The 27385-nt window shown below is 34.6% G+C and overlaps 1 protein-coding gene across 2 annotated transcripts in view; it reads right to left on the reverse strand.

The window, feature by feature from the left end:
• The window catches only part of DMD (dystrophin), a 2107999-nt gene that overhangs the window by 776855 nt on the left and 1303759 nt on the right, over positions 1-27385 (reverse strand). For both annotated transcript variants that reach the window (XM_063083086.1, XM_063083084.1), the window contains exons 46-47: positions 13383-13530; positions 10762-10911 (exon numbers count right to left, since the gene is read on the reverse strand). In XM_063083086.1, coding sequence (XP_062939156.1) covers positions 10762-10911; positions 13383-13530 — 298 coding nt within the window. The remainder of the gene's footprint in view (positions 1-10761; positions 10912-13382; positions 13531-27385) is intronic.

Genomic DNA, 27385 nt, shown 5'->3' on the forward strand with positions numbered 1-27385 from the left:
AAATCCTCAATAAAATACTAGCTAACAGAATACAACAACTCATATGTAAAATTATTCACCACGATCAAGTGGGATTCATCCCCGGGATGCAAGGTTGGTTCAACATATGCAAATCAATAAATGTGATACATCATATTAATAAAATCGAACACAAGGACCATATGGTCATCTCTATAGATGCTGAAAAAGCATTTGATAATATTCAACCTTTATTCATGACAAAGACCCTCTATAAGTTAGGTATAGATGGAAAGTATCTCAACATAATTAAAGCCATATATGCCAAACCCACTGCCAATATCATCCTGAATGGGGAAAAGCTGAAAGCTTTTCCTTTAAGAACAGGAACTAGACAAGGATGCCCACACTCACCACTCCTATTCAACACAATGTTGGAAGTACTAGCCAGAGCAATCAGAGAAGAGAAGGAAATAAAGGGCATCCAGATTGGAAAAGATGAAGTCAAATTGTCATTGTTTGCAGATGACGTGATCCTATATATTGAACAGCCTAAAACCTCTACAATAAAACTCTTGGAGTTGATAAATGATTTCAGAAAAGTAGCAGGATACAAAGTCAACACCCAAAAATCAGTAGTATTTCTATTCTCCAATAGTGAACATGCAGAAAGAGAAACCAAGAAAGCTTGCCCACTTACAATAGCCACCAAAAAAATAAAATACTTAGGAATAGAGTTAACCAAGGATGTGAAAAATCTCTATAATGAGAACTACAAACCAGTCCTGAGAGAAATTAAAGAGGACACAAGAAGATGGAAAGATATCCCATGCTCTTGGATTGGAAGAATCAACATTGTGAAAATGTCAGTTCTACCCAAAGTGATATACAAATTCAATGCAGTCCCCATGAAAATTCCAATGACATTTTTCTCAGAAATGGAAATAACTATCCAGACATTTTTATGGAATAACAAAATTCCACACATAGCCAAAGCAATGCTGAGGAAATAAATAAAGCTGGAGGCACAACACTACCTGACTATAAACTATACTACAAAGCTATAATAACCAAAACAACATGGTGCTGGCATAAAAACAGACACACTGATCAATGGAATAGAATAGAGAATCCAGAAATCAACCCACACACTTATAGCCATCTGATCTTTGACAAAGGCCCTGGCAAAGTGACTGCTTCTTCTGGAAATGGTGCTGTGATAACTGGATATCCATATGTAGGAGAATGAAATTAGACCCATTCCTCTCACCATATACTAAAATCAACTTAAAATGGATTAAAGAATTAAGTATACACCCTGAAACAATAAAACTTCTTAAAGAAAACATAGGAGAAACACTTCAGGAAGTAGGACTGGACACAGACTTCATGAATATGACCCCAAAAGCACAGGCAACCAAAGGAAAAATAAACAAATGGGATTATTTCAAACTAAAAAGCTTCTGCACTGCAAAAGAAACAATTAACAGAGTTAAAAGACAACCAACAGAGTGGGAGAAAATATTTGCAAAATATATATCTGATAAAGGATTAATATCCAGAATATACAAGGAACTGAAACAACTTTACAAGAAAAAAACAAGCAACTCAATTAAAAAATAGGCAAAAGAGCTAAATAGGCATTTCTCTTAGGAAGATATACGAATGGCCAACAGACATATGAAAAAATGCTCAACAAGGCCTGCCCCATGGCTAACTCGGGAGAGTGTGGCGCTGGGAGCGTCAAGGCCGCAGGTTCGGATCCTATATAGGGATGGCTGGTACACTCACTGGCTGAGCACAGCATGGACCACACCATGTCGAGGGGTGCGATCCCCTTACTGGTCAAAAAAAAAAAAAGAAAAAATGCTCAACATCACTCAGTATTCAGGAAATGCAAATCAAAACCACACTGAGATACCATCTCACCCCAGTTAGGATGGCTAATATTCAAAAGACTGTGAACGATAAGTGCTGGCGAGGTTGCAGAGAAAAAGGAACTCTCATACATTGCTGGTGGGACTACAAAATGGTGCAGCCTCTATGGAAAATGGTATGGAGGTTCCTCAAACAATTGCAGATAGATCTACCATATGACCCAGGTATCCCACTGCTGGGAATATATCCAGAGGATTGGAAATCATCAAGTCGAAGGTATACCTGTTCCCCAATGTTCATCGCAGCACCCTTTACAATAGCCAAGAGTTGGATCCAGCCCAAATGTCCATCATCAGTTGAGTGGATACGGAAAATGTGGTATATCTACACAATGGAATACTACTCAGCTATAAAAACGAATGAAATACTGCCATTTGCAACGACATGGATGGACCTAGAGAGAATTATATTAAGTGAAACAAGTCAGGCCCAGAAAGAGAAATATCACATGTTCTCACTTATTTGTGGGAGCTAAAAATAAATAAATAGATACACAAAAATAACCAGGGTGGGGCAGGGAAGCAGACACAACAATTACAATTCCTTGAAGTTGATATGACAAACAAACAGATATGAGGTTGTTGGGGGGAAGGGGGGAGAGGGAGGAGGGAAGGAGGTTTTGGTAATGGGCCACAATAATCAACCACATTGTATATGGACAAAATAAAATAAAATTTGGAAGAAAAAAAAATGAAGTAGAGAATGGAATTGTGGTTACTGGAGGCTGGGAAAGGGAGGGGAGAGGGGAGATAGTGAAAGGCTGGTTAATGCATACAAAGTTATAGCTAGATAGGAAAAAAAAAAGTTCTAGTGGTATACAGTAGTGCTAGGCATCTATAATTAACACTAATTTATTGTATGTCCTCAAATGGCTGGAAGAGAGGAGCTCAAATGTTCTCAACACAAAGAAACAATAAATTTTTATGACAATGAATTTGCTAACTACTCTGATTTGGACATTACACCTTGTATACATGGAGTAAAATATAACTCTGCACCCCCCCATAAATAAAATAAAATAAAAGCAGTACCCCTAATTTTTTAAGCCAACATTTTGGAGCAATTACAATGTGCCAGATCCTGTATTACATATTTCCTATGCACTACGTCATTCAATTTTCACTACAACCTGGGAAGGCGTATTTTACTAGTATGTGAATTTTGTGGATGTTACAACTGAGGTGTAGACAGGGTAGGTATAAGATCACATAGCTAGTAACAGGTGGAATCCATAATCCATAAATCTCATCATTAATCAACACAGTAAATTGCCTCCTCACCACTCCCGTTTACTTTTTTTCGTTTGTTTGTAAAGTGTCTGATCCATATTCTCGCCATTGTCTAAAATTTCAATAGTTTGGAAAATTAAAAAGCATATATTTTTTATAAACTTACTGTCACTAAAGTGTGATTAATTTTGGTAATAATTGCAATTTGTTTTCTTGGGCAGGCCAAAATTTTCAACTTCAGTGAAGTGTCAAAGGAAGTAGATGATGATGACAAGGACGGTGATGCTGCAACTGAGGACTTCAGTAGTAATTATAATAATAGTTACTGAGTACTGGGCCTGGCCCACCTCTGAGACTGATGTTTGTTCTCATAAGTAGGGTGGCCTTATATATATTTTTATCTGGGCAAATTGAGAAGTATTCATGACACACAACCTGATAATAAACCCCCTCTCAGTGTGAAATTACAGGAGGCAAAGTCAAAGATGCTTATGTTATAAACTTCAAATTGCTATTCCCCTCCCCCAATCATCAGTCTCAAACTATTTGGCAATTATAGATTACAGTGCCAAGCCCTATAAAATTATACATGTCCTTTAGATGGATGAGAATTAATTATGTTATGCTTATAACAATATGTGGCACATAGTAGTCACTCGTTAGAGTTGTTGAAGGAAAAATTTAATGAATGTGTAAATTCTTTGATGTCATTATTAAGTACATAAAGGAAATTTCCAAGAATTGTCAGACTATATGCCCGAGGAAAGGGGAACACCATTTTCGTGTATAATAGCATTTTAGTTCATGAATTAGAAAATTAAGAACTGTGCTGATTATCTTACAAACACACTTTATCGGAGAACATCAGGAGCACATTAAAGCTTCAGTGGAACTATTTCATCCCTGCTATGACTCCTAGATAGATGACTGACTTCTAGCAATCATTACTATCATCCCTACATATATTTTACAGCTTTATTTTTCAGGGCCGCATAAATACCAGTCAATTTGGTAATAACCCTCCTCCAAATTTTCTTCTTTAGTTTGAAAAAATAATTCACATTAAGGTCAGGATTAAATGGTCCACTACTAGAACAATCTATTCATCATTGTCTTGTGATAGAAAATTAAATGATTGGAGCAAACATTCATTTTTGAACAAAAAGTAGAAAAGCCAAGGTTTAGATTTATTTAATTTTCTCTTTTTTGCTCTCCATATTTATAGTGATGATGGCTGGTATTACATGGCAAACACATCTGGAAAAAGATCAAACATTTACTTACCAGATACAAATAAAAAGAACAAATCTATAATGTTTATTTCCTTAATGGATATTTAGGTGTAACATGATTAGAAGTTAATACAAAATGAAACAGATTTCTGAAAATTTAGATATGGCCACTTGTATATTGTGAAAGATGGTTTGGCCTAGGAGTTTTACTATATTTCTACTTTTATAATTTTTATTTTGTGACTTAGTTGAAAACAATCCCTGTACTATTATGAATATTACAAAAATTATTCTTATATTAATGTTTTGCTATATATATTTGTAAACCTAATTTTTTCTAAGTAAAGCAGATCATGTTTTTTATAAAGAAGCACTTAACTGAAATTCACTTTGTAGCAAAATTTCTTCATTGTGTGTATCAGATGTTTTAGGACTTATAAGTACTATTTTATACTGTCCAGGCAGCAAAAATTGAAATAGTAATTAACTATTTACAAATAAATAGTAAAATGTGATATAAAAATTTAAATTTATTCAACAAAAATAAAATATATTTATTATGGCTAATAGGAATGTATAGTTAGTGTATACTTTCTGTAAAGTTACTGAGAATCAAAAATAGTAGGCATACAACTAATTCTGAAACAACATAAACATGTTTTCCTATATTACACAATTACAGATGTTCCACAGTAGAGAAGGTTCTAGAAAGTAATTCGAAACATAGCTTCCAGTTCTCAAAAAAGGGCAAAAGAGCAAAGCAAAACCTCTCATACAGTGTTTTTAACAGAAAATAAATCCCAGTTTTTATATTTAAAGGAGCAAGGAAATGGAATGGGAATCCACATTAACTCTTTGTTTCTAGCATGTTTTCCACGTAAAAATCCCTTGAGCTTCACCAAAAGGTTAAAAAATGCTATTTACTTTAGAATAACTTTTAAGTTTAAATAGGGAGCTATATAACCTTTCCAGGACTCAGTGTTCCAATCTTGAAGATGTGAGAGTAATTTAGCTTCACGAGGCTCCTTCCATCTCAATAATCATAAGGCTACAAAATGAGTGTTCCATCTTTTCACCTTTTCAATTAAGTACAGGAAACATATAATATGCTTCAAAAATAAAGAATGACAAAACGTATTTTTGTTTTAAATAATGGGCAGTTGGAAAAACACACATAAGACATAAAAAGAGTAAAGAAGAATGGAGAAAGGTAACACAAAGTGACAAAGACATGAAAGGAGGAGATGAAAGAAGGATTAAAAAGTAAACAGAGTAAAAGAGAATGTGTCAAATAAATTATCAGGCCAGAAAAAAGGTAATATATATGCATATAGAAATGTAGATTCATAATAGACATAGTAAGATGTCAATTCGTAAGAGAAGGGAAAACATCTTACACACACACACACAAACATGCATGCACACATACACATGTTCAGAGAAAATGTGAAGAAATATAAAGGGTGATAAATGTTGAAAACAGCAGAGTCACACGTGTGTGTGAAGATCATAGAATGAGACACTCAGAAAAATACATATCAGCAAGCTTTAATAACATCCCCACTTTGTGGGTCTTAGGGGTATTATTGTTAAAGACTGTAAAAGTGAAGTTATGTATTAGACAAAAATGAGGATATCACCTCATGATCCTTATCTGAAGGTATCCATGTTTAAGCTAAGGGCTATATTCAGTTTAAGGCAACCCTTCCCATCTCTGCTTTAAAGGGAAGCTACCTAGGCTAAGGCAAGGTAACACACCTTAGCAATAAATTCAGTATCTGAATAGCTATATTAACTCCAATCACTGTTTTCTCTCTTCATTATCAAAACATAAAGGTGTAAAACTAAATAGTAAGTTAGCTAAGTATGCAGAATGCAGCACATTAAAATTAGCTATGGAGAAAGGCACCTGCCACCAGATTATGACATTAGGACATTTTTGAAGATACTGTGTGTTAAGGAATTGATATATTTGTGTGCCAGCAACCATGACCTACTAGTTCCAAGTACATCACCCACTTTAGCTTTTGGATGGAAGAGGAGGCTGGAGAACACAGGGACTGAGAACTTGAGGTTTAATGAAAATGAAGGATATCTCTCAGTGGGTCATCACCCATCTTTCCTTATTTTTTAGACAACTACTGACTTGTGTACTTACTTAAATCTGGTACTGATTAGTTGCTTTCTATTCCTAAATCTAAACTAATAGGGATAGAGAGGCATAGGGATTGAGTAAAGACAACTAAGTAATTTTAATATGACTAATAAGTGACATTTTTAAATTCTATGACATTTAATGGCAAAGAAAGAGCATTCAAATTATAATTTTGGGATAGGACACAGATATTATGGATGATGTAGTAATGTAAGTCTACACAAGATGGTGTTCATACTTGTAGTTTTAACTTTTTATCATAAAAATTTTGACTTTTTATTCTGTTGCAGAACACGTAAAACCTTGATTCATGTTCCAAAATCCACAAAGCAGCTATTGTGTATTTCAGATAGTTCTCTCACATTTCCTGAAATTATAAATTTTGTGTTCCTTTTTGTGATATCAAGAGGTACCAGGATATTATGGAACATTTTGGGGCGTCCCCCCTTCTTATTATCTTTTTATGAGGAATGATTTTATTTGTATTGTTATGTGGCTACAAAATTTAATTACTAGGACACCACATTCCCTCTATATGCAAGGGTCTGTATCACCAGGTGGCTATTTTGAAATCATTAAAAGAAGAAACTTTTCATTTTCTCAGTAGAAAAAAATTCTCCTTAAAATATTCTACTCTGATTATTCACATGTCTGAAAGAAAGCGTTGATATATAAAAATAAAAGGGGATATTTTTGAACACCTACCTACTTGCATTATAGAGACTTAAGCACACATTTTGATTTTCATACCATAAAACTGGCACTTATTTTAGTTCCTAAATATTTTATTAGTAATGTAAGTAATCTGTTACAAGAACTTCAGCATCATCAATTTAGAAATATAATAATCTGACACAATTCAAAATGAAGCCTCTATTTGTTTTGTTTTCAAAGAACAGAAATGTTTCTCAGTATAACTTCTTCATACCTCTCAATTTAGTTGGGTGCTAAATGAATAACAAGCAATTCTTTAGAGGCAATTGTGTCACTTTTGAAAGAAGCCATTTGTTATTACATAAAAATTATAGTTCTTCAATATCTTCTTGGCATGGATTTGTTCCCAGTTTAAAGCATCATAGTTTGCTTTAGATTTTGGATAGAACAAAGTTTACAGGTATTAAACATGCTCAATAAGGTAGTGGAACTTTGGTCAAAAGTGATCAAGAGGTTTGAAAACATCCTTGAAGGTCAAAAGCATATATGGGGAAAGCACATATGGAGACATAAGAGAGAAGTAGCATTAGGTACAGGAAGAGTTGACTCTGGCAGAACCTGGAAAATGTTTGGATGAAAGACGCCATGATGGGTGAGGCTAAGAAATGGGTCAAAACTGGGTTACTGAAAGTTCACAGGTGGATATTTACCCCTGGCTCAAAACTACCAGACAAGTCTTCCCTTAGCACTTACCGATAAGCAAGGATAAATATAAATAAAAACAAACAAACAAAAAATGTGCCATTCTTATCTAAAGAAATTGAAATTGGTATCTGGAGAGAACCCCAGGAGTTGGTGTGGGTACCTCAGAACAAAGCCCTCTGCCTTACAGAATTTCAAAGTATCCTTCAGCAAGAGAGTCAGCTTGCTGTCTTAATACTTGGAGATAAATACCCCAGTCAACAAGACCCACCCAAGTACTCAGAGTTCTCAGTCTTTTTATTTTCTCATTCTTATATATAAAAATATAAAAGGTCACTAGATGTGTGAAGAAAGTCTACAGCTCCAAAAGAGAAAATGACAAGAAGATGGACAAATTTCTTGAAAGACACAAGTTACAAAAGCTGACACACACACACACACCAATCTAACCATTCCTATATCTATTAAAGAAACTGAATTCATTATTAAAAACCATTCCATACTTAGATAGCTTAACAGCTGAATTCCCTGAAATATCTTAAGAAGAAATAATACCAATCTTCAACAATTTCTTCCAGAAAAAAGAGGGAGCACCTCCCAACTTGTTTTTTAAAGCCAGTCCTAACATTGCTACCAACACTTGAGAAGGATATCAGAAGAACAAAATTGCAGACCAATCTCTGTCATGAACAAAGATATAAAAATCCTAAACAAAATATTATAAAATTGAATCTAACAGTCTATAAAATATATAATACAGCATTTATTTTAGGAATTTCAGAGTGGCTTCACATTCAAAAATCAAATAAAAAGAGAAAAATCATGCAAATATTTTAATAAATGTAGAGAAAGCACTGACTATTTTTAGTATCTGTTCACAATAAAAACAATAAACTGGGAATAAAGAGAAATTCCTTATGCTGATTAAGAGGTCAAAAAAAATCTTACAACAAACATAATATGTAATGATAGATATTGAAAGCTCTCCACTTAAGACAGGGAATAAGTCAAGACTTCTCATTATCACCGATACTATTTAACATTGTTTTGGAGGTCCTAGCCTGTGCAATAAGGCAAAAAAAAAAAAAAAAAAAAAAAAAAGAAAAAAAAAAAGAAAGAAATTAAAATTATAAGGTTGAAAACAGAGAAAGTGCCTCTATTTTATGATGCAATTGTATGCATAAAACCCCCAAAGAATCTACAAACTGTGAAAATTAATAAGTGAATTTAGCAAGGTCTTTGGCTATGTGCTCAATATACAAAAATGGATTATATTTTTATAGGCTATCCACAAAGGAAAAACAAAATTTAAAATAAATCCCATTTATAATAAGATCAAAGCATCGAATATTTGGGATTAAATCTAGTAATACATGTACAGGATCTCTGGACTGAAAACTGTAAAATATTACTAAAAATTCATTCATTAAAGAAGACCTAAATAAATGGTGGGCTATACTGTGTTCACAGATTAGATTATTCTTATTGTAAAGATGCTAATTGATTTACAAATTTAGCATAATTCCAATCAACATTCTGACAGGCTTTATGAATAATTGACAAGATGGTTCTAAAATTTATTCAAAGAACCAAAAATAGCCAAGGCAATCTTAAATAGGAAGAACAAAATTGGAGGGTTTACATTACCAGATGCAAAATTTTTTTTATAAAATGTTTATGTACATAGAATGGAATATTATTCATTCATAAAAAGGAATGAAGTTCTGGCACATTCTACAACATGGATGAAACTTGAAGACACTGTACTAAGTGAAATAAGCCAGACACAAAGTGACAAATATTGTATGATTCAACTTATATAAAATGTCTAGAATAGGCAAATTCATAGAGACAGGAAGCAAATTAGAGGTTGCCAGAGACTAAGGGGAGGGGAAATGGGGAACTATTGCTAAGTGGTTACAGAGTTTCTCTTGGGGGTGGTGACAAGTTTTGGAAATAGATGTTGGTGATGGGTGATATTTGTAATAAATAATGACAAATTTTATGTTATATATATTTTATCACAAATTTTAAAAATACAGTAGTTTACCAAAACCATTGAATCATATACTTTAAATGGGTGAATTCAATGGCTTATGAATTGTATTTTAATAAACTGTTTTTTTAAAAAAACAATTGTAATTGAGCCAAAGTGGTACAGGACGAAGGACAGATGCAATTAATTGGAACAGGATAGAGAATCCAGAAGCAGATTCATACATACAGTTTCACTTGATTTATGGCAAAGATGCCACAGCATGCAGTGGGGAAATTATTTTCTTCCAAAAAATGATGCTGGATCAATTGATGTTGTTTTTCATTATAAATTCATATCTATCACTTGCTTTTAAGAATGAGTATATATAAATTTGATAAACATTTTAATATTAGATTTAAAAATTAGCCAAGGTGGAAGGACAAACACTAAGTTAAGTGAGTCAGTAAGTGTGTAAATAAATAAACAAACAGAGCACCTTTTGGAGAGGGTTAGTATGCATTAGGTATTGGGTCTATACCATATGCACAAACAAGTACTTTGATTTATGATACTTGTCAAACTAGACCACCACCATCTTGCTTAAATACCATCAATATACACCTGAGCCCTGAATTAATTACTCACCACTTTTTCAGTGTAATTCTTTGGAATAATTTATGCAAAATTAGTGGTGTATATATTGATATTTGGTCATTAATGTAGAGCCATCCACCAGGACTATTTTTTCCATCCACAACAAAACATACAGCGAAATCAAACAATCAAGTTAAAGAACAAAACTAAACAATCCAATTCTAGTCTTCTCCCCCACCAGTAGAGCACCCAGGAAACAAAACAAATACAAACACTTGCAACATTTAACACATGTGACAGAGAAGATGGTTAATGCCTAACCTTTATCCACTGGAGATTTGTCTGCTTGAGCTTATTTTCAAGTTTATCTTGCTCTTCTGGGCTTATGGGAGCACTTACAAGCACTGTTCCTCCAGTTTCATTTAATTGTTTTAGAATTCCCTGGCGCAGGGGCAACTCTTCTGCCAGTAACTGAAATAGACAAATGCAACAACGTTTAAAATGAATTACAGCACAATTCCAACTACCTTGTTTTCGGCTCTATTGATTAGTCTATCAAAATGAAGCGACTTGACCGAAGGCTCACTGGTGCCTCAAATACCAAGTTTCCTACAGAGCACAGAGTTGATGGACTGACACACCTACTCCCAAGTACCTTCCTAGAAAAGACCAGGGTATTTTATCCCTCAGAGATCTCTTTATCAAGAGAATAATGTTAGGTGGTATGATGAGCTCTAAAAGAACAACTCAGAGTTAGACTCTGAAAACATATCTCTATCAGAAATAGAACAATATGAAAAAAAAAGAAGGAAAGAAAAAAAAAGAAATAGAACAATATGGATAAATTTATTATCCTCTCAGGTAGCATAGCATACCATACCATGCCACTGAGTAAGAAATATCAGTATCATCTTAAGAGATAACTAACATTAAGAGTACTATATACACTCTCAATGTACACAGTACCAGGCACTGTGCTAAGCTCTTCTCATATATTATCTTAGTTTATCTTCATATTATAACAATTCTATGAGGTAGTTCCTATTATTTTCATTTTATAGAGAAGGAAACTGACAGGTTAAATATCTGCTCCAAGGACACAAAACTAGCAAGGAATAAATGTGATTTAAACTTGGGCAATTTTATTCTGGATCCCTTACTTTTGACTCCTCCACATCCCTGAATTCCTCTTATTCATTAAGCATCACATTGCTTATGCCCTTTCCCAAGACCTACAAAACCACCATGATGTTAATAACTGCATTTTATTTTATGTCACCTAGAGTTGCAGTATCCAGTACAGTAGCCACTAACCACACGGCGCTAATTAAATGAATTAAAATTCAGTTAAATAAAAAACTCTGTTCCTCAGTCACACTAGCCACCTTTCAAGTATTTAGAAGGCACATATGGGGCTGGCCCCATGGCTCACTCGGGAGAGTGTGGCACTGGTAGCGCCGAGGCCGCGGGTTCAGATCCTATATAGGGATGGCCGGTGCGCTCACTGGCTGCGCGTGGTGTGGACCAAACTGTGCTGAGGGTTGCGATCCCCTTACTTGTCAGGAAAAAAAAAAAAAAAAAAAAAGGCACATATGGCTAGTGGTTATGGACATGGATAATACAGAATATTTTTATCATCACAGGAAGTTTTATTTGACAATGCTGATCTAGATTGTCTAAGGAGAAAAAATTAATGTATCTTTTTAATGATTGAATGCCACTAAATATGTCTCTTAAATGAGTTATCAATTATATTGCTATATATGCCACTCAATACTTTTAGGAAAGATGAATTTCCAAGAACAGGCTAAATTCATTGTTCCAGGGCATATCCATCTTCAAATGATTCCCAAACTTCATTTATTGAATCTCAAATACCTAGTAGAATGTCCAACATACAATAATCACTATTTGCTGAATTAAACAATATTTGTATTTTTATACTTTATCCACTGTTCTGGTGAAAATTTCTTGTTTCATAGAAATAAATGGTTGACATTGGACTTAATTTACATGTATAAATCAATTGAATCACTGATAAAGGAGCAATTCCATTTTCCTTTGATTATGTGACCTTGTAAAATGAGGATAATAGCAACATTTTGAAAGTTTGATATGAAGATTAAACAAAACAGCAGATGTAAATGTATCTAACACTTGGCACACATCAGGGGATGATTAAATATTGATTTCCCTTCCCTTTTCACCTTCCTTTCAACAATTAAAATAAAACAGATCCAAAAAGTTGCTTTACTAAAACAAAAACCATGAAAGTTAATCAAAAGTGAACAATCAGAGCATGTCAGTCAGCCAGGTGAGGTCATCAACAAGCAGACATCACAGTAGGAAGGCACGAAAAGCCACTTGAATAAGTTGGATGTCTATTCAACCAGTATGGAATGCGAACCAACAACATGCCTCCCACCCATGGACCAAAGAAGCCAAAACAAAACATTTAATTAGAAGCTGAAGTAGTGGGATTGATTTGGCAATTAAGATCTACTCTAAGAAATGGAATTTTTTTATACAAAGTCTCTCCCCAAATCTCCAGGTATGTAGCCAGAACAGGTTGAAAAATTGATTCCCATTTAGATTTTATGATTCCACACTCTGGTTCATCAGTTTTTAAACTGAAATTTGAAGATTTGGAATTCTCAAATAAGCCTAAAATTAATTTCAAGTTAGTTTTAAAAATAACTGCATGCATTATCCATGTATAGATGCATGTATTGTACATGTATGTCCATGTATGTCTATACGTGCATACTTATGTACACTGATCAGGAGCCACTGGGTTAAGACAAAATAAAGCTGTGCAAAAAATACGTTAGTAAAGAACTATAAGTAACCAAATGGGCAGGAAATCGATAATTAAATTAAAAAATAGATTCATAGAATCTTTATAGAAGTAGGCCCTGCGGGATTTTAGAAAATAAAGTTACCTTGACTTGTTCAAGCTTTTCTTTTAGTTGCTGCTCATTTCCATGTTCAAGTGGAATACTAATAATGTTATCTGCTTCTTCCAACCATAAAACAAATTCATTTAAATCTCTTTGAAATTCTGACAAGATATTCTTCTGTTCTTCTAGCCTAAAGAAAAAAGAATAAAATTGTCATAGACAACATATTTCTCAAATTTCCTTCTTTTAAAGCAAACTGGAAAAAAAGAAACATGACACTAGAAAAATAAGCAATTTAAAAGATGTTAACAATATACAATTTAAGAAAATTCATTCACTGTGAACAAGGCAATTTCGATATTTCAAAAATCTCTTAAAAGATAAGAGATTAAAATTGGTCAAGAAAAATTCTGATTTAAAAATTCCAAAAATGTTTATATTGTGTAATTATAAAATAAAAAAATTCCAACATCATTTTATCACATTAGAGCAAGCTTTCCCAACTTTTGTACTACTGACATTTGAAATTGGATAACTTTTTGTTGTGAGGAGCTTTCTTGTGCTTTGTAGGATGGTGAGCAATATCCCTAGCCTGTACACACTAGATGCCCCCCCTTTCCCAGCTGTGACCACCAAAAATGTATCCAGGTGTTGCCAAATATCCCTGAGGGAGGTGGGGGGGGAAGCAAAATTGCCCCTGGTTGAGAACCACTGCAACTAGAGTAATTATATAACATGTAGTAGCATATTTTAAAATGCTTAATTAGGGTTGGCCAGTTGGCTCAGTTGGTTAGAGCACAGTGCTATAACACCAAGGTCAAGGGTTAGGACATGAAGGTCAAGGGTTCAGATCCCCGGACTCAGCCAGCTGCCCCCCCCAAAATATATATATATATATATAATTAAAGCATACTTTATGTAAAATTATAGGACAAAAGTAAAAACAAGGGTTTCTTTTTAAAAGTAACAACCATTTTACTGCTCACATTCTATGGTTCAGGAATTTGGACAGGGCTCAATTGGGCAGTTCTGCTCTATGTGGATTCAGCTGAGTTTAAAATAAATGCGCTAAATTATTACATGTTAAAATGTTGTCCAAATTATGACTCACAATCTTTTTTGAGGAAAGAGAAAAATTGATTTAAAATACTTAACATACGTAGTACTAGGGGAAGTTTTTAATTATAAAAATGCATATACTGTATGTTATTTAATTCACCCATAAATTTATTCTTGTCTATTGGATCATAAGACTCACAGCTGAACAAAATGGTTCGTACTTAAAATAATTCACAATTTTTGTTTTGTTGTCTTTTGGGAGCTATATATCTCTTCCATATAATCTTTTAATTGAAGTATAATATGCATATAAGAAAGTGCACATATAACTGTATAGCTCAATGAGGTTTTAAAAACTGGGAACACTAAGAGAAAGAAATAGAATGTTATCGGAACTCCAGAAATCCCCTCTGGCCCCCTTGCAATCACTACTTCCAAGTGGAATCCTTACCCTGTCAACTTTGATTATTTTGCTTGTACTGAACATTGTACAAACAGTCATATGGTATGAACTCTTTTGTGTCTTATCTCTTTGACTCAAAATGGTTTATAATAATCCATATTGTGTATAGTTTTAGTTTGTTCATTCTCATGGCTGTATAGTATTCAATTGTGTAAATGTATCACTGTTGATGGACATTTGGGATGTTTCCCTCCATTTTTTGAATGTCTAGCTATGATTTTTTTTTTTTTGCTTCAAATTAAAAAAGTTTATTGAGAGCTTACTATCTTCCAGGAACTCTGTTGGGCATTAGGATTAAAGATGGATATGTTATCTACCTTTCCTTGAGGATCTCACAGTCCATGAAAAGAAACAAGCATGTAAACCAAAGATTATGATTGAGTTCTGCAGGAGGATAAGTTATTTCTGGGGCAGGGCTTGGAAGATATCCTAGAGGAGATAATGGTCTATCTGAGTCTTGAAGCATGAAGAGAGATGCCCATGTTACAGGAAAAAGACACAGCCTCTGCAAAGACAGGGCCATGAGGGAACTAAAATTACACTTATTTCCCAAACCAGGATCTAGTTATTGGAATCAGGCTTGTGTATATTCAGTTTTGCTATTTGATAAAAACTTGTTTGAAGTCTGTTCTGGGACATGTACGGTGTCATTTTCTCCTCTGTCTATTCTCAACACAGAAGCCAGAGGTATCCTGTGAAAACTCAAGTCAGATTATGTCACCCCTGCACTCAAAAACTCTTCCACTGTTTCCCAATTCACTCACAGCAACAGCCAAAGTCATTATCATGTCTTACGAGGGTCCAGATCTATGCTGTTTGATATGGTAGGCACTATCACATGTGGCTACTAAGCACTTGCAATGTGGCTAGTACGAATTGAAATGAGCTGTGTGTGTAAAACATACACCAGATTTCAAAGACTTAGTACAAAAGAAAAAAAAAAGTATCTGTACCTTCTGTTCAATTTTGCTGTGAACCTAAAATTGCTCTAAAAAAGTCTATTTAAAAAATTTTTTAAAGATGTAAAATGTCTCCTTAATTAATACTTTATATATCATATACAGATTGAAACGATATTTTTAATATATTGGGTTAAATAAAAGATATTAAAATTAATTTCATCTGTTTTCTTCTACTCTTTAATGTAGTAACTAGAAAAATTTAAGTTATATTTGTAGCTTACCCAGTTTTTCTATTGAACGCACTAATCTGTAAGATGTGCTAATCCCATCTCCTTACCTCTCGAACATATTTCCATCTACTTTCCCTTTCTTTTATTGTTCTTGAGAGCCACTGGCCTTCTTGCTATGTTTCTCAAATATGCTAGGTGGGTCCCCATTTCCGAGCCTTTGCTCTTGCTCTTCACTCTGCCTAGAAAGCCCTTCCCTCATATATCAAACATGGCTAGCTCCCTTACCTCCGGTAGGTTTTCCCCTAAAATTGCACCTCCCTTCAACATTTCTATTCTTTCTCCCTGTTTTATCTTTTTCTTTAGTTCTTAAAATTAACATACTCTAGAATATGGTTATTTATTTGCTGTATTGTTTATCTCCCACACCTGAAATGAGGCTTCCAGAGGGCAAGGATTTTTGTGTGCTTTATTTATTGCTGTGATCCTTGCTTCTGAAACAATGCCCGACACAGAATAGATGCTCAATAAATAATTGTTGAGTGAAGGAAAATGAATTCTCTCATCACTCTTTTCAATCTTGCATGTACTTCTGTTCTGAAAGAATCTTTTTCATTCTTTGAAATATTGATTGTAAAACATAGTCTAATTTACCCACCTGTGTTCACTACTGTATTTCATCAAATTAAGGACACCTTACATTAAAGGTTAAAGGAGTAGAGTATCACCATTTTAAGTACCAATGGGATTGGGAGAGGAGGTGGGGTGGAAAATGCTGCCTATTAAACTACGACACGTTACTTTGAGGTTTTATTTTACTGACAAACTTGTTCTTTTATGTTTATTTATAATTTTTGTCATATATCCCTCTTGTGTATGCATAAAAAAGTAAAATATAAGTAAAAAATTGGTTCAAGTATACCTAAAACATCCTTGCATTTAGAGTATGACTTTCCCGTATCATTATTACCATCAGAGTGTCTATCTTTTTCCACCCACTATCATACTCTGTGGCATCAAGAGTGCTGGTGATGTAGAGTTTCTTAAAAGGGCTCCACTATTGTCTACGTGATTTTCTTCTACGCCACATGTGGCCCAGCCAGCAGGGATTTAAAAGCTCATCCTCATTTCAGTGACGTTAATGTGAAAAAATATGCAATTTAGAATGGCTAAAATTTGGTTAATTTGTACAGCTTCCCACCACTGACATAGACACTCAGGTTTTTGTTGTGGCTGCTGCCAAGATGTTGGCTGTTTCAGGATTTCTAAAAAAATTCTTAATGTAATGACAGTTTACTGTTATCTTTAGTTGGTAATTATGAATGGGTATTATTACAGCATTACTTGCCTGATACTTGAGCTTATTTTCTATTAATAGAGTCAATAAAGTTTTGACATCAATTTCCGTGGGAATTAGTGTTTGATTATATTAGTTTTTGCCAGTGAAAAATACTTTGGCTTCTCTTATGCATGTAAAGACTGGTATAGTTGGCATTACTGGTTAGTGAGGTATTCGAGATTAATGGAGGAAGGGTCAGGAGATGAAGCTGATGAGGTGGCTGGAGGTCAGGTTATGAAGCATCTAGAATATTGCTTATCTGTTTTATTCTGTAGATGACAAACTACAGAAAGGCTTTTTAGTAGGGGACAATTTTGTTTCATCCAAAGCTCACTCTGGCTACTCTGTGGAGGATGATCATGGCAAGGGTGATAAGTAAGACAAGAGACAGAAATCAATTATGAGGTTATTATAATAGGCCAGGTAATAAAATAATAAAGGTTCAAAGCATGAAGCTGCAGCAAGGGAAAAAGATGACAGGGAAAATTTAAAATATACAACGAGGCTTTTTTCCGAACTGGTGGCTGCTTCGTTGTATATTTTACTTGCCATTTGCAACAACATGGATGGACCTTGAGAGAATTATATTAAGTGAAACAAGTCAGGCACAGAAAGAGAAATACCACATGTTCTCACTTATTGGTGGGAGCTAAAAATTAATATATAAATTCACACACACACACACACACACACACACACACACACACAAACCGGGGGGGGGGGAAGAAGATATAACAACCACAACTACTTGAAGTTGATACGACAAGCAAACAGAAAGGACATTGTTGGGGGGAGGGAGGGGAGGGAGACGGGAGGGAGGTTTTGGTGATGGGGAGCAATAATCAGCCACAATGTATATCGACAAAATAAAACTTAAAAATAAATAAATAAATAAATAAATAAATAAAATAAAAAATAAAAAAATAAAATAAAATATACAACGAGACTTAATAGGGCTTGATAAAAGGAGAGAGATTAGTACTAGTGCAGTAGCTAACAATTATTGAGTACTTACTCAATAATTACTTTCTATATGGCAGCCACTGAGCCAAGTACCAAATCCTCACAACACTATGAGGTTGGTACTATTATCTCCTCATTCACAGATGAAAGAAAATAAGGCTTTATATTTTACCCAAGGTCATACAGCTTACAAGTGTTCAATCCATTGTTGAATCCTGGACCATCTGGGTGCAGAGTCTGTGTTCTTAAGCTATCCCACATTTTACCTCTGGTCTAGGAGTGCTTTCACCTTATCTAGCTGGGCAGATGGATGGTATTTACTCCAGCTGAGAGTAGATTTCATCGTCTCAGATATTTAGGGGAAATTACTAGTTAAAAAAATTGAGAGATCTCAAGCTCAGGGGAGGGAGGGAAGCTGGAAATAAGGACTTTGGTCATTAGAATTGAGCTGGCAGATAAAATATGGTAAACTGGGTTTTGAACTAATGATTGACACTTCATATTTGGTATCATTTAAATCCATCCTTTCTTCATTTTATTAAATTTAATCATTAACAGTTCTCCTTCACTTAAATTAAAAACAATAATAAGTCCATTTCACAGCCTTTTGTTGACTGATTTATAGATAATCTTGTGGCTCCTGCTCCTCCTCCACTCTATGTGCTTGGATGTGGAAAGCCAAAGGAATGCCTGGGCTGCTTTTCTGACACCTCCAAAAAAGCTACATCGACCTGTGAAGGAGTTCTGTAGCTCACAAACATTCAGTGGAATGAGAGGATGGTTTTTCTTTTTGCAGTGTACATCCTTGTTTACAGCGATTCTCTTGAAACCTTTCACTTTTAGAGAGATAAAGGGGGAAAGGGAGATAACTGTCCCTTACTGCACTCACTCCCTGGAAAGTTTACTATCTCCTCTCATCTGAGTCCTCTTAACAGTTGACTGGGACATGGAGCACAGAGGCTGGAAATTGCTTGTAGTAGGTATAACACATTTTTGCTTCCCTATGGGGAAATGGCTGGTCTCAATTGCTGGCAGATTGTTTTAGAATCCTTGGATAACACGATTTTCCATCAAATTCTGGTTTTAGAAGCAAATGTGGAAGAAGAAAAATCCTACTATAGACATCCTTTATTTGTTTAAAAATTCTAAGACAATTCAATTCCTTGGGTTTAGATTGTAAGAAAAAAATTCGGCAATTTTTTTCTCCATTAGTATGTGACTCCAATGATCTTTCACAGTGTTCCAAATACTTTTAGTTAAGTGAAACCTTGCTAAAATCTGATTACATTTGTAAAACCTAGACAGATTGGTAAGGGTTTTTTTCACTTTTCAGCTATCATCTAGAAACAGAGAATTTTAGGAAGGGAAAAACCCCAAAACCCCAAACCAAGCAGAAATTTGAAGAGCAGAAAAATAATTTCAAATCGAAAAAAAGCAAAAAGCCCCTAGCTTAAAATAAAATCCCCACATCAAATATCCCCTACTTCAAATATCTCAAATTATTTACTTGTATATTTTTTCCTCCCAAGAATACCCAGCCAAAAAAAGAGTTTGTCGTGAGTGAATGTTTTAATTTTTTTTTTTATTAATAGAAGAGTTGAGAAATGTGAGTGTGCAGGATTGTCACTTATGTTCCTACCTTCAATTGTCTACTGTGTATGTTGCCTGTTTTTTCTCAGTGTTTTCTTATTTGTTTGTGAGAGCTCTTTTCAAATTATCTTAAAAATACATTTATTGAGAATATTTTTTCCAGCTTCCCTTTTGCCTTTTAGCTTTATGTTTTTGTTTGATTCTAAAGAAAATATTAACAGTTTCTTTCATTGATATTGTTCCTAAAATTGTGGCCATTCTATAATTGTTTAGATATTCACATTTATTCTGGATACTTACACTTTCATTTAAAAAAAGCTAAATACTTAATCGATCTTAAATTTATATAGAGTTAGGTTTCTGACCTTGAGTGTTTTATCAGAAATTGATATTTTTCCCCAGCACAATCTCTTCTTTATTGATTTGTGGTGCTCTTTTCATTACATTTTAAGTTTTTTAGAGTGCTAAAGTTCTGTTTGCTGATCTACTGTAGATTTTTGTGACAGTAATGCACTTCTTCAATCATTGCATCTTTAAAATATATTTAATTTCTGGTAGGTTAAATCACTCTCCCGCCTTAGCTATTCTAATTTATGTAATGTGAGTATCATTTAGTCAAATTATAAAATAATTTCATTGAGAATTTTCATTGAGGTATCATTAAATCAATAATTTATAAAGAATTACTGTTTTTTGAATATAACTCTGCCACATTTTCTATGTTTACAATGTATTTGGACACTGAGAGTATCTGGTGCTTGTCCATGCACTGTAAATAATTAAGTACATTTTATAATTAACCTTCAATATCAGTTTGAAAGGCAGCAACTCTTGTAAGATTTTTACGGACATTAACTATATACTAATTTAGAAAACTCTTAAGAACTCCCAGGTAGAATAAATCATCCTTGAAAAAGTAGAAGCTTTGGCTAAGCTTTTTGTCATAATCTTTCTTTTTACCCAATGTTTGCAGAAAACTTTTTTCTGATGATTTAATTTTTTTAAAAGTACAACATCTCTAAAAGTATGAAAACATTTGGCAGTCATTTCTTGTCTAGATTTGTTTTTTATACTTTGAAATATAAAAAAATGGTGCCAAAATCCTACCAGGACCTTGTTATAATCTGCTTTTCCAAGCGCATGTGTTTTCTGAAATTTCAAAAGCCTCGATTTGAAGTTTTAAAAGCTGCAATTTGAATTTATGTATTCAGATGATTGCAGAAAAGCAAAGAAACACAGTTAGCATTTCCAGGCTTGTCTCTTGACAGAACAATTTAAACGTGCTTTATATTGGCATTCATCACATGAAGTGTTATTTCTTTGTTTACCTACTCGCTTAACGCTTATGGTAGGATTTATTCAGGCATGTGGTAGTAATAATAATGAATGGGATATTTAACATTACCCATCTGCAATTAAGTGCTAAATATTTTACTTTTAGAGGTATTTCAGTACATTTAGCTATTTTTTTTTTAAAAGAATGGCTTCTGCTTGAAATATCAGCTCTGTTACCATTTACATTATAAATGCTCCTAATGCAATTAAAGGAAGCACATATTATGATGGTGAGAGATTTGCATAATCAGAAAGGAAGAGCTAACCATGTGTTGCTAAATTCAATGAATCTAACATTAACCCTTAATGAACATTTTCTGTGAGACTGCTCTTATGGTAAGAGGAAAAGACTGTCAAATCACATGGCATGATTTAGGCGGGGAGGATCTACCAAGTGCAGTGCTAGATATTTTCATATTTGAATATCTTTTAGTACTCAATACATCCTTTTTATTGCCTTCCTAATGCCCTTAATGAAGAAATTGAAGCTCAGAAGATTTATATACTATATATCCAAATATATGGTGACTATCTATCCCATTTTCCAAATGAGACATTCCTCTCCAAGTTTTTTGATTGACTTTAACATAGAAACTTTAGAAAAAGTAGATAGAATCATCACCTTTCTCCATATAATCCTTAATTCATTAATTTGATTGGGGATACTACTTTTAAATTAAATAACACAAAATATCACATCAATTAGAGAGATTACATTTCTCCATTCATATTTTATGCAACAATTGTGTTCAAATTCTTCACACGCTCCTTGAACATTGGAATTTTCATCCTGATGGATGCACTTTTTGAGTCATCTAACTCAGTTTTCCAGAAGTTACCATCATCACTTACACCCATGTGGTCTGAGGTATGGTACTGTTGAATCCATGTGTAATGTTCCACTAGGAATTTTATTCCAAGCCACAAGCACACATTTACATAACATAAGACAGTTTTATGCTATGTAAAGACAGTTTTTTCTTTTTTCTGTGCCATATGTCCATGAGCTACACAATGTAACCACTTACTGAGTTGCTTTTAACAGTATTCTTTTCAGAGCTTGTTTATGACAGCATCCAACTCTTCAAATTGAGGTGTTATACCACCCAAATTAATCTCTATCAGGTTACCTCTACAAGCCACCAAAATAAATATCAGTTGAGATTAAATCTAGCCAATATGTCTTTCCCAGACAGTACTTTGTTGTTCTGAGCAAAGTAAAATAAGCAAATGTCTTCTAATTTGAGGAACTTTAGAAGAATTCAAATATAAGATGACTCTCTGCTGAGGGAAAAAACCACTTATTTTTAGGCACAAATAATAATTTCCTTAGGTCACATCCTCTATAGGACATTGTCAGAATCAGAACGCAGGTATCAACTCTATTTTTAAACCAATATGCCTCCCATATAATCTGGTTAGTGCTTGAGTCACACAATTAGACGTTTGTTCATTGGATAACATATCAAGGTTTCTCAGTCATTTATGCCTCACTATTAAGGAAGTAATTAGCAACTTATGAGTAGATGTGGACAATGATGATAGACAGCTTGAAGCTTAGCAGTAAGAGTACCTAAAAGGAAAAGTCCAAATCTAAATGCTGACAGTTATCAGCTGAGTGTGTGAACTTGGGCGAGTTACTTAACCTCTATAGGCCTCAATTTCCTCATCTTAAAATTGGGACAATAAACCCTCCATAGTGTGGCTGTAAGGATAAAATGTGCTTTCAGAAACCCAAGCTTTAGCCTAGTACTGCACTAACAGCATTCAACAAATAGTAAAAAAAATAAAAGGAAGTACAAAAAAGTGGGAATATGGATACTGAACTTCCTACTTCTCAGAATTTTGCCTAAACCCACATGTTTATACACATAAAAATATTTATAAAGCATGTATAATTACACAGAGAGGACTTTTTAAAATTGAACATTTGATGAGTCATCTGATAGCTCTATTTCTCTCTTCCAATCAACTACCTTGACAAATTTTGCTGAGAAAACACAATTAGAGTCTACTTCTAGGTGAAGCAGATATGTGATTATGATGCAACAAACATGTATGGAAAGTCTACTGGTGTTTGGTGATATAGCAGTGAATATAGGCAATGATCCTTGTCTTGTGGAGCTTATATTTTCTGGGAGACAGAGGAGGCAGACAGTAAACAAGGTAAAGAAATAAAATATATAGATTGTGGCATAGTGATAAGTGCTACAGAGAAAAATAATAAAGCATGGAAGGGGGATAAAGAATACTGAGGGGGCTGGGGGAGCGGATGCAATTTTATCAAGGATGATCGACGAAGGCCTCAATGAGAAGAGGCATTTGGGTAAAATCATCATGGTAGGGACTGGCTAGTTGCTTATTGAACAACTTGACTCTTTTCTCTAAATCATGCAGCTAGCTTTCCTTTCCCAGCCTCTCTTGCCATTAGGTGTAGTTACATGTCTGAGTTCTAGCCAATGGAATGTGAGCAAAAGGGATGCTCACAAATTCCAGGCCTGGCTCATAACCCTGTCCCTACCTACCCACCCACCACCACACATGTGATATTCCTTGTTCTTTCTCTTTCTAACATAGAATAGCAAAGTGGTTTTGAAAGCCACATGTTAGAGATGTCAGAGCCACAAAATGAAAATGCCCTAGGGCCCCTGATTCACCATTTAGAGGGAAGCTGATGGTTGACCAGAAAAATCTTTGTAAAGTTTGCATCAGTAAAAAGTTTCTATTATATTAAGCCACTGAGATTTGGGGTTTATTTATTTTTTTTATAGCAGCTTGAATTAAGTTAGGTAATACAGAAATAAAGGAGGTGAGACAGCAAGCAACGGAAATATGTGAGGAAGTGCTCTCTAAGCAGAAGAAATAAGTACAAAGATCCTAAGGGAGGAATGTAGTCAGAATGTTCCCAACACAACAAAGAAGTGAACAAAATGGAATGAAAAAAGGGGAGAGTAGTAGGAGATTGGTAAAAAAGCCAAATCTTGAGAGATTCTATCCAGAATCCCCAGGCTTTCATAATCTATATTTTCTATTCCCTATCAAATTCAGCTCTTAGATGAAAAGAGGTTTTAGAATAATATGTTTGGGGGATCCCAGATCAAACTTCTCCAGCTCTACTTTAATAGGCCCAATGAACTAATTGAACCCCAGAACTTGCCCCACATTGCCTTCCCAGACATCCAAAACACCACCATTATACCTGCTCCTCTGTCAGCTTCGGTGGAAGGCTCCACCAGGTCCCAGTTTCTCAAGCTAGAAATCTGGGAGTCGTCCTCAATTCTTCCTTCTCCTTCATTCCCAGAGTGTATAGATAAGCTTGTTCTCATAATTCCATTTGAGGCCTCTCTCTTGAATCTGCCCACTTCTTTCCTTCCTCCCTGCTACCACCTTTTGCTCCCATCTTCTCTGTCTGATTCTTAAAAGCCTCTCTGAGGCTGCTCCTTACTGGCTTCTGCCTCCTGCCTTATTTTCTTCTATCTATTCTTGATACTTCAGAATGAGAGATCTTTCTAAAATAGGTCTTAGATCATGCCCTAATACCTTCAATAACTCCATAGTGCCAGTGGGATATAATCCAACTTCTTTAACTTGGGTCAAAAAGCTCTTTGTAATATGGTCTCTACTTCTCTTTCTTCATCTTTCTTTGTATTCTACAATCCACTAAACAACTTAACTCTTCTTTGAAATCCGGTACTATATCCACATCAGGACTTTACATACAATACTCACTCTGCCTGGGAAGCCCTTTCATGCATCTTAATCTAGGTAGTTCCTAGTTATCTTTCCAATCTCAGGTTAGACATCCCTTTCTCCATGAAGCTTCCTTGATTAATTAGACCCCCCTCCCAACCAAGTGTAGGTTATAGGTCTTGTTATGCAGTCCATCACATAATGTTCCATCACAGGGAATACTGTAGTTTCCTATGTCCATCAATATACTGCAAGCACCATGAGAGCAGACACCCGTCTATTGTGATCACACTCTATTCTCAGTACCTAGCATATATCGTATTGCCCAGTTCTAAATTAATAATCTCCAAATGACACCATCTTAACTATGTATCTGAGAGTAATTTTTATGGAAAACAAAGTGTGTGTATGGGGGGCAGGTTCTGTGTAAAATTAGCTAAATTCAACCAGGAAAAGATACATACCAGGGGCATGCAAACTATGACCTATAAGCCAAATTGTGCCCTCCACCTGTTTTTGTAAATAAAGTTTTATTGGAACACAGCTATACCCATTCATTTACATATTGTCAATTCTTCTACAGCAATGGTTGTTAAACTTTTTGGTCTTGGGACCCCTTTATACACTTAAAAATTATTCAAGATTCCAAACAGCTTTTATTCATGTTCGAAATTAAAATAAGAAATGTTTGAAATATTTGTTTATTAATTTCTTTTAAATTGCATGTTGATATAAACATAAATGTCATATTAAATATAGCTATATTTTCCACAACAAAAAGATATCATGAGAAGAATGACATTGTTTTACATTTTTGCTAATCTCTGAAAGGTTTAATTTAAGAGAAGACAGCTGGTTCTTACATCCGTTTCTGCATTCAATGTGCTGCCATATCTCACATAACGTAGCCTCTTGAAAACTCATAAGAGAATGGGAGGGAAAAACTTAGTATTATTATGAAAATATTTGTGAACATCCAAAGTTTAAGTACCACACAGGGTAAGTGAGGAGATAATGTTCTGGAGAACAGAAATACCTCCTTGTCACCACACATAAATAATGATAGCTTATCCTGCATATCAAGTGTTCACCATCATAAAGAAAACCTCAGACAAATAAATAACACAATATGAAATGAAAATTAAAACAATCTATTAGGTATGAAGAACTCTACCACAAGCATTCTAGTTGGAGTTCAGGAATTTGCCAATGAATTTATAAGAGACAGAGGAAGGTGAATATGTAGGGCAAGCACCATGAGGGCCAACTTTTAGAGTTAATGAACTGACTAAATATCTACTGTGAGTCTACGTGATATACTAGGCTACTAAGTAGGACACCTTCAAAAGATATATGCACTGCTCGCCTAGAGATTAGAACACACTGAGGCAAGTTGGCCTGTCATTAATTTAATGTTTTTAAAGTTTTAGTGTCTGCAATGTACCAGGCACTAATTGTGCTACATGATTGGGTAGTTACAAAGCATTGACAGGCTAGGAAGAAATGGGCAAGTTAAATAAATTATCTGAAGCTCATTTTTACTCATTAAAAAATAAGGATAATAATACATATTTAGCAGGGTTGTTATAAGGATTACAATTAATGTAAATAAATTGGCTAGCCCTTTGCCTAGCACATAAATAGGGGCTTAGAGGGCCGAGCCCGTGGTGCACTCGGGAGAGTGCGGCGCTGGGAGCTCAGTGACACTCCCGCCGCGGGTTCGGATCCTATATAGGAATGGCCGGTGCACCCCCTGGCTGAGTGCTGGTCATGAAAAAGACAAATAAATAAATAAATAAATAAATAAATAAATAAATAAATAGGGGCTTAGAAATTAGTCTCTGCAAACAGGACTTCTGGGTTAGTGAAGTGAATAGCTCAACAAATCTACCCTCCCAAAACCAATAATAAGATGGGACAAACTGGACAAAACATTTTATGACTCAGGAAACAACCAAAAGTGTACACCGAAGTGAGTATGAAAACCGTGAAGAAAAAAAAAAAAAGCACTGGTCTTGAAGAACAATATGAGTCTGTGGTGTATTTGCCTTGGGTTTCTTTAAAATGTGGTAAGCATCAAAGTGTAGATATGAATTCAACAAATATTTATTACTCATCTGCTAGGCACCATGCACTGTGCCACTTGCTAGATATTCAAGGGTGAACAAAATAGACCCAGTCCTTACCCATATGAGTTTATAGCACCATGGCTGATAAAGACATTAAACCAATAATTATAGAAAGAAGTATATTAATACTAACCATAAGTGTATGAAAAAATGTTAAGATTGTTATGAGAGTACTCCTTTATTTATGAACTTGCAATTTAAGAACTTTCGTAGATATATTGCATTTAAAGGCAAACATGCATCAAATTCTACTTCCCACAAAGAAACAGTGTCAGTAGTCAGACATAGTTATTCTAGTTTCGGATTTCATGTCTTATTTTAGACTAAGATGTGTTTCCTCTGTTTGTG

The sequence above is a fragment of the Cynocephalus volans genome, chromosome X (genome assembly GCF_027409185.1).
Source record: "Cynocephalus volans isolate mCynVol1 chromosome X, mCynVol1.pri, whole genome shotgun sequence".
NCBI lineage: Eukaryota > Metazoa > Chordata > Mammalia > Dermoptera > Cynocephalidae > Cynocephalus > Cynocephalus volans.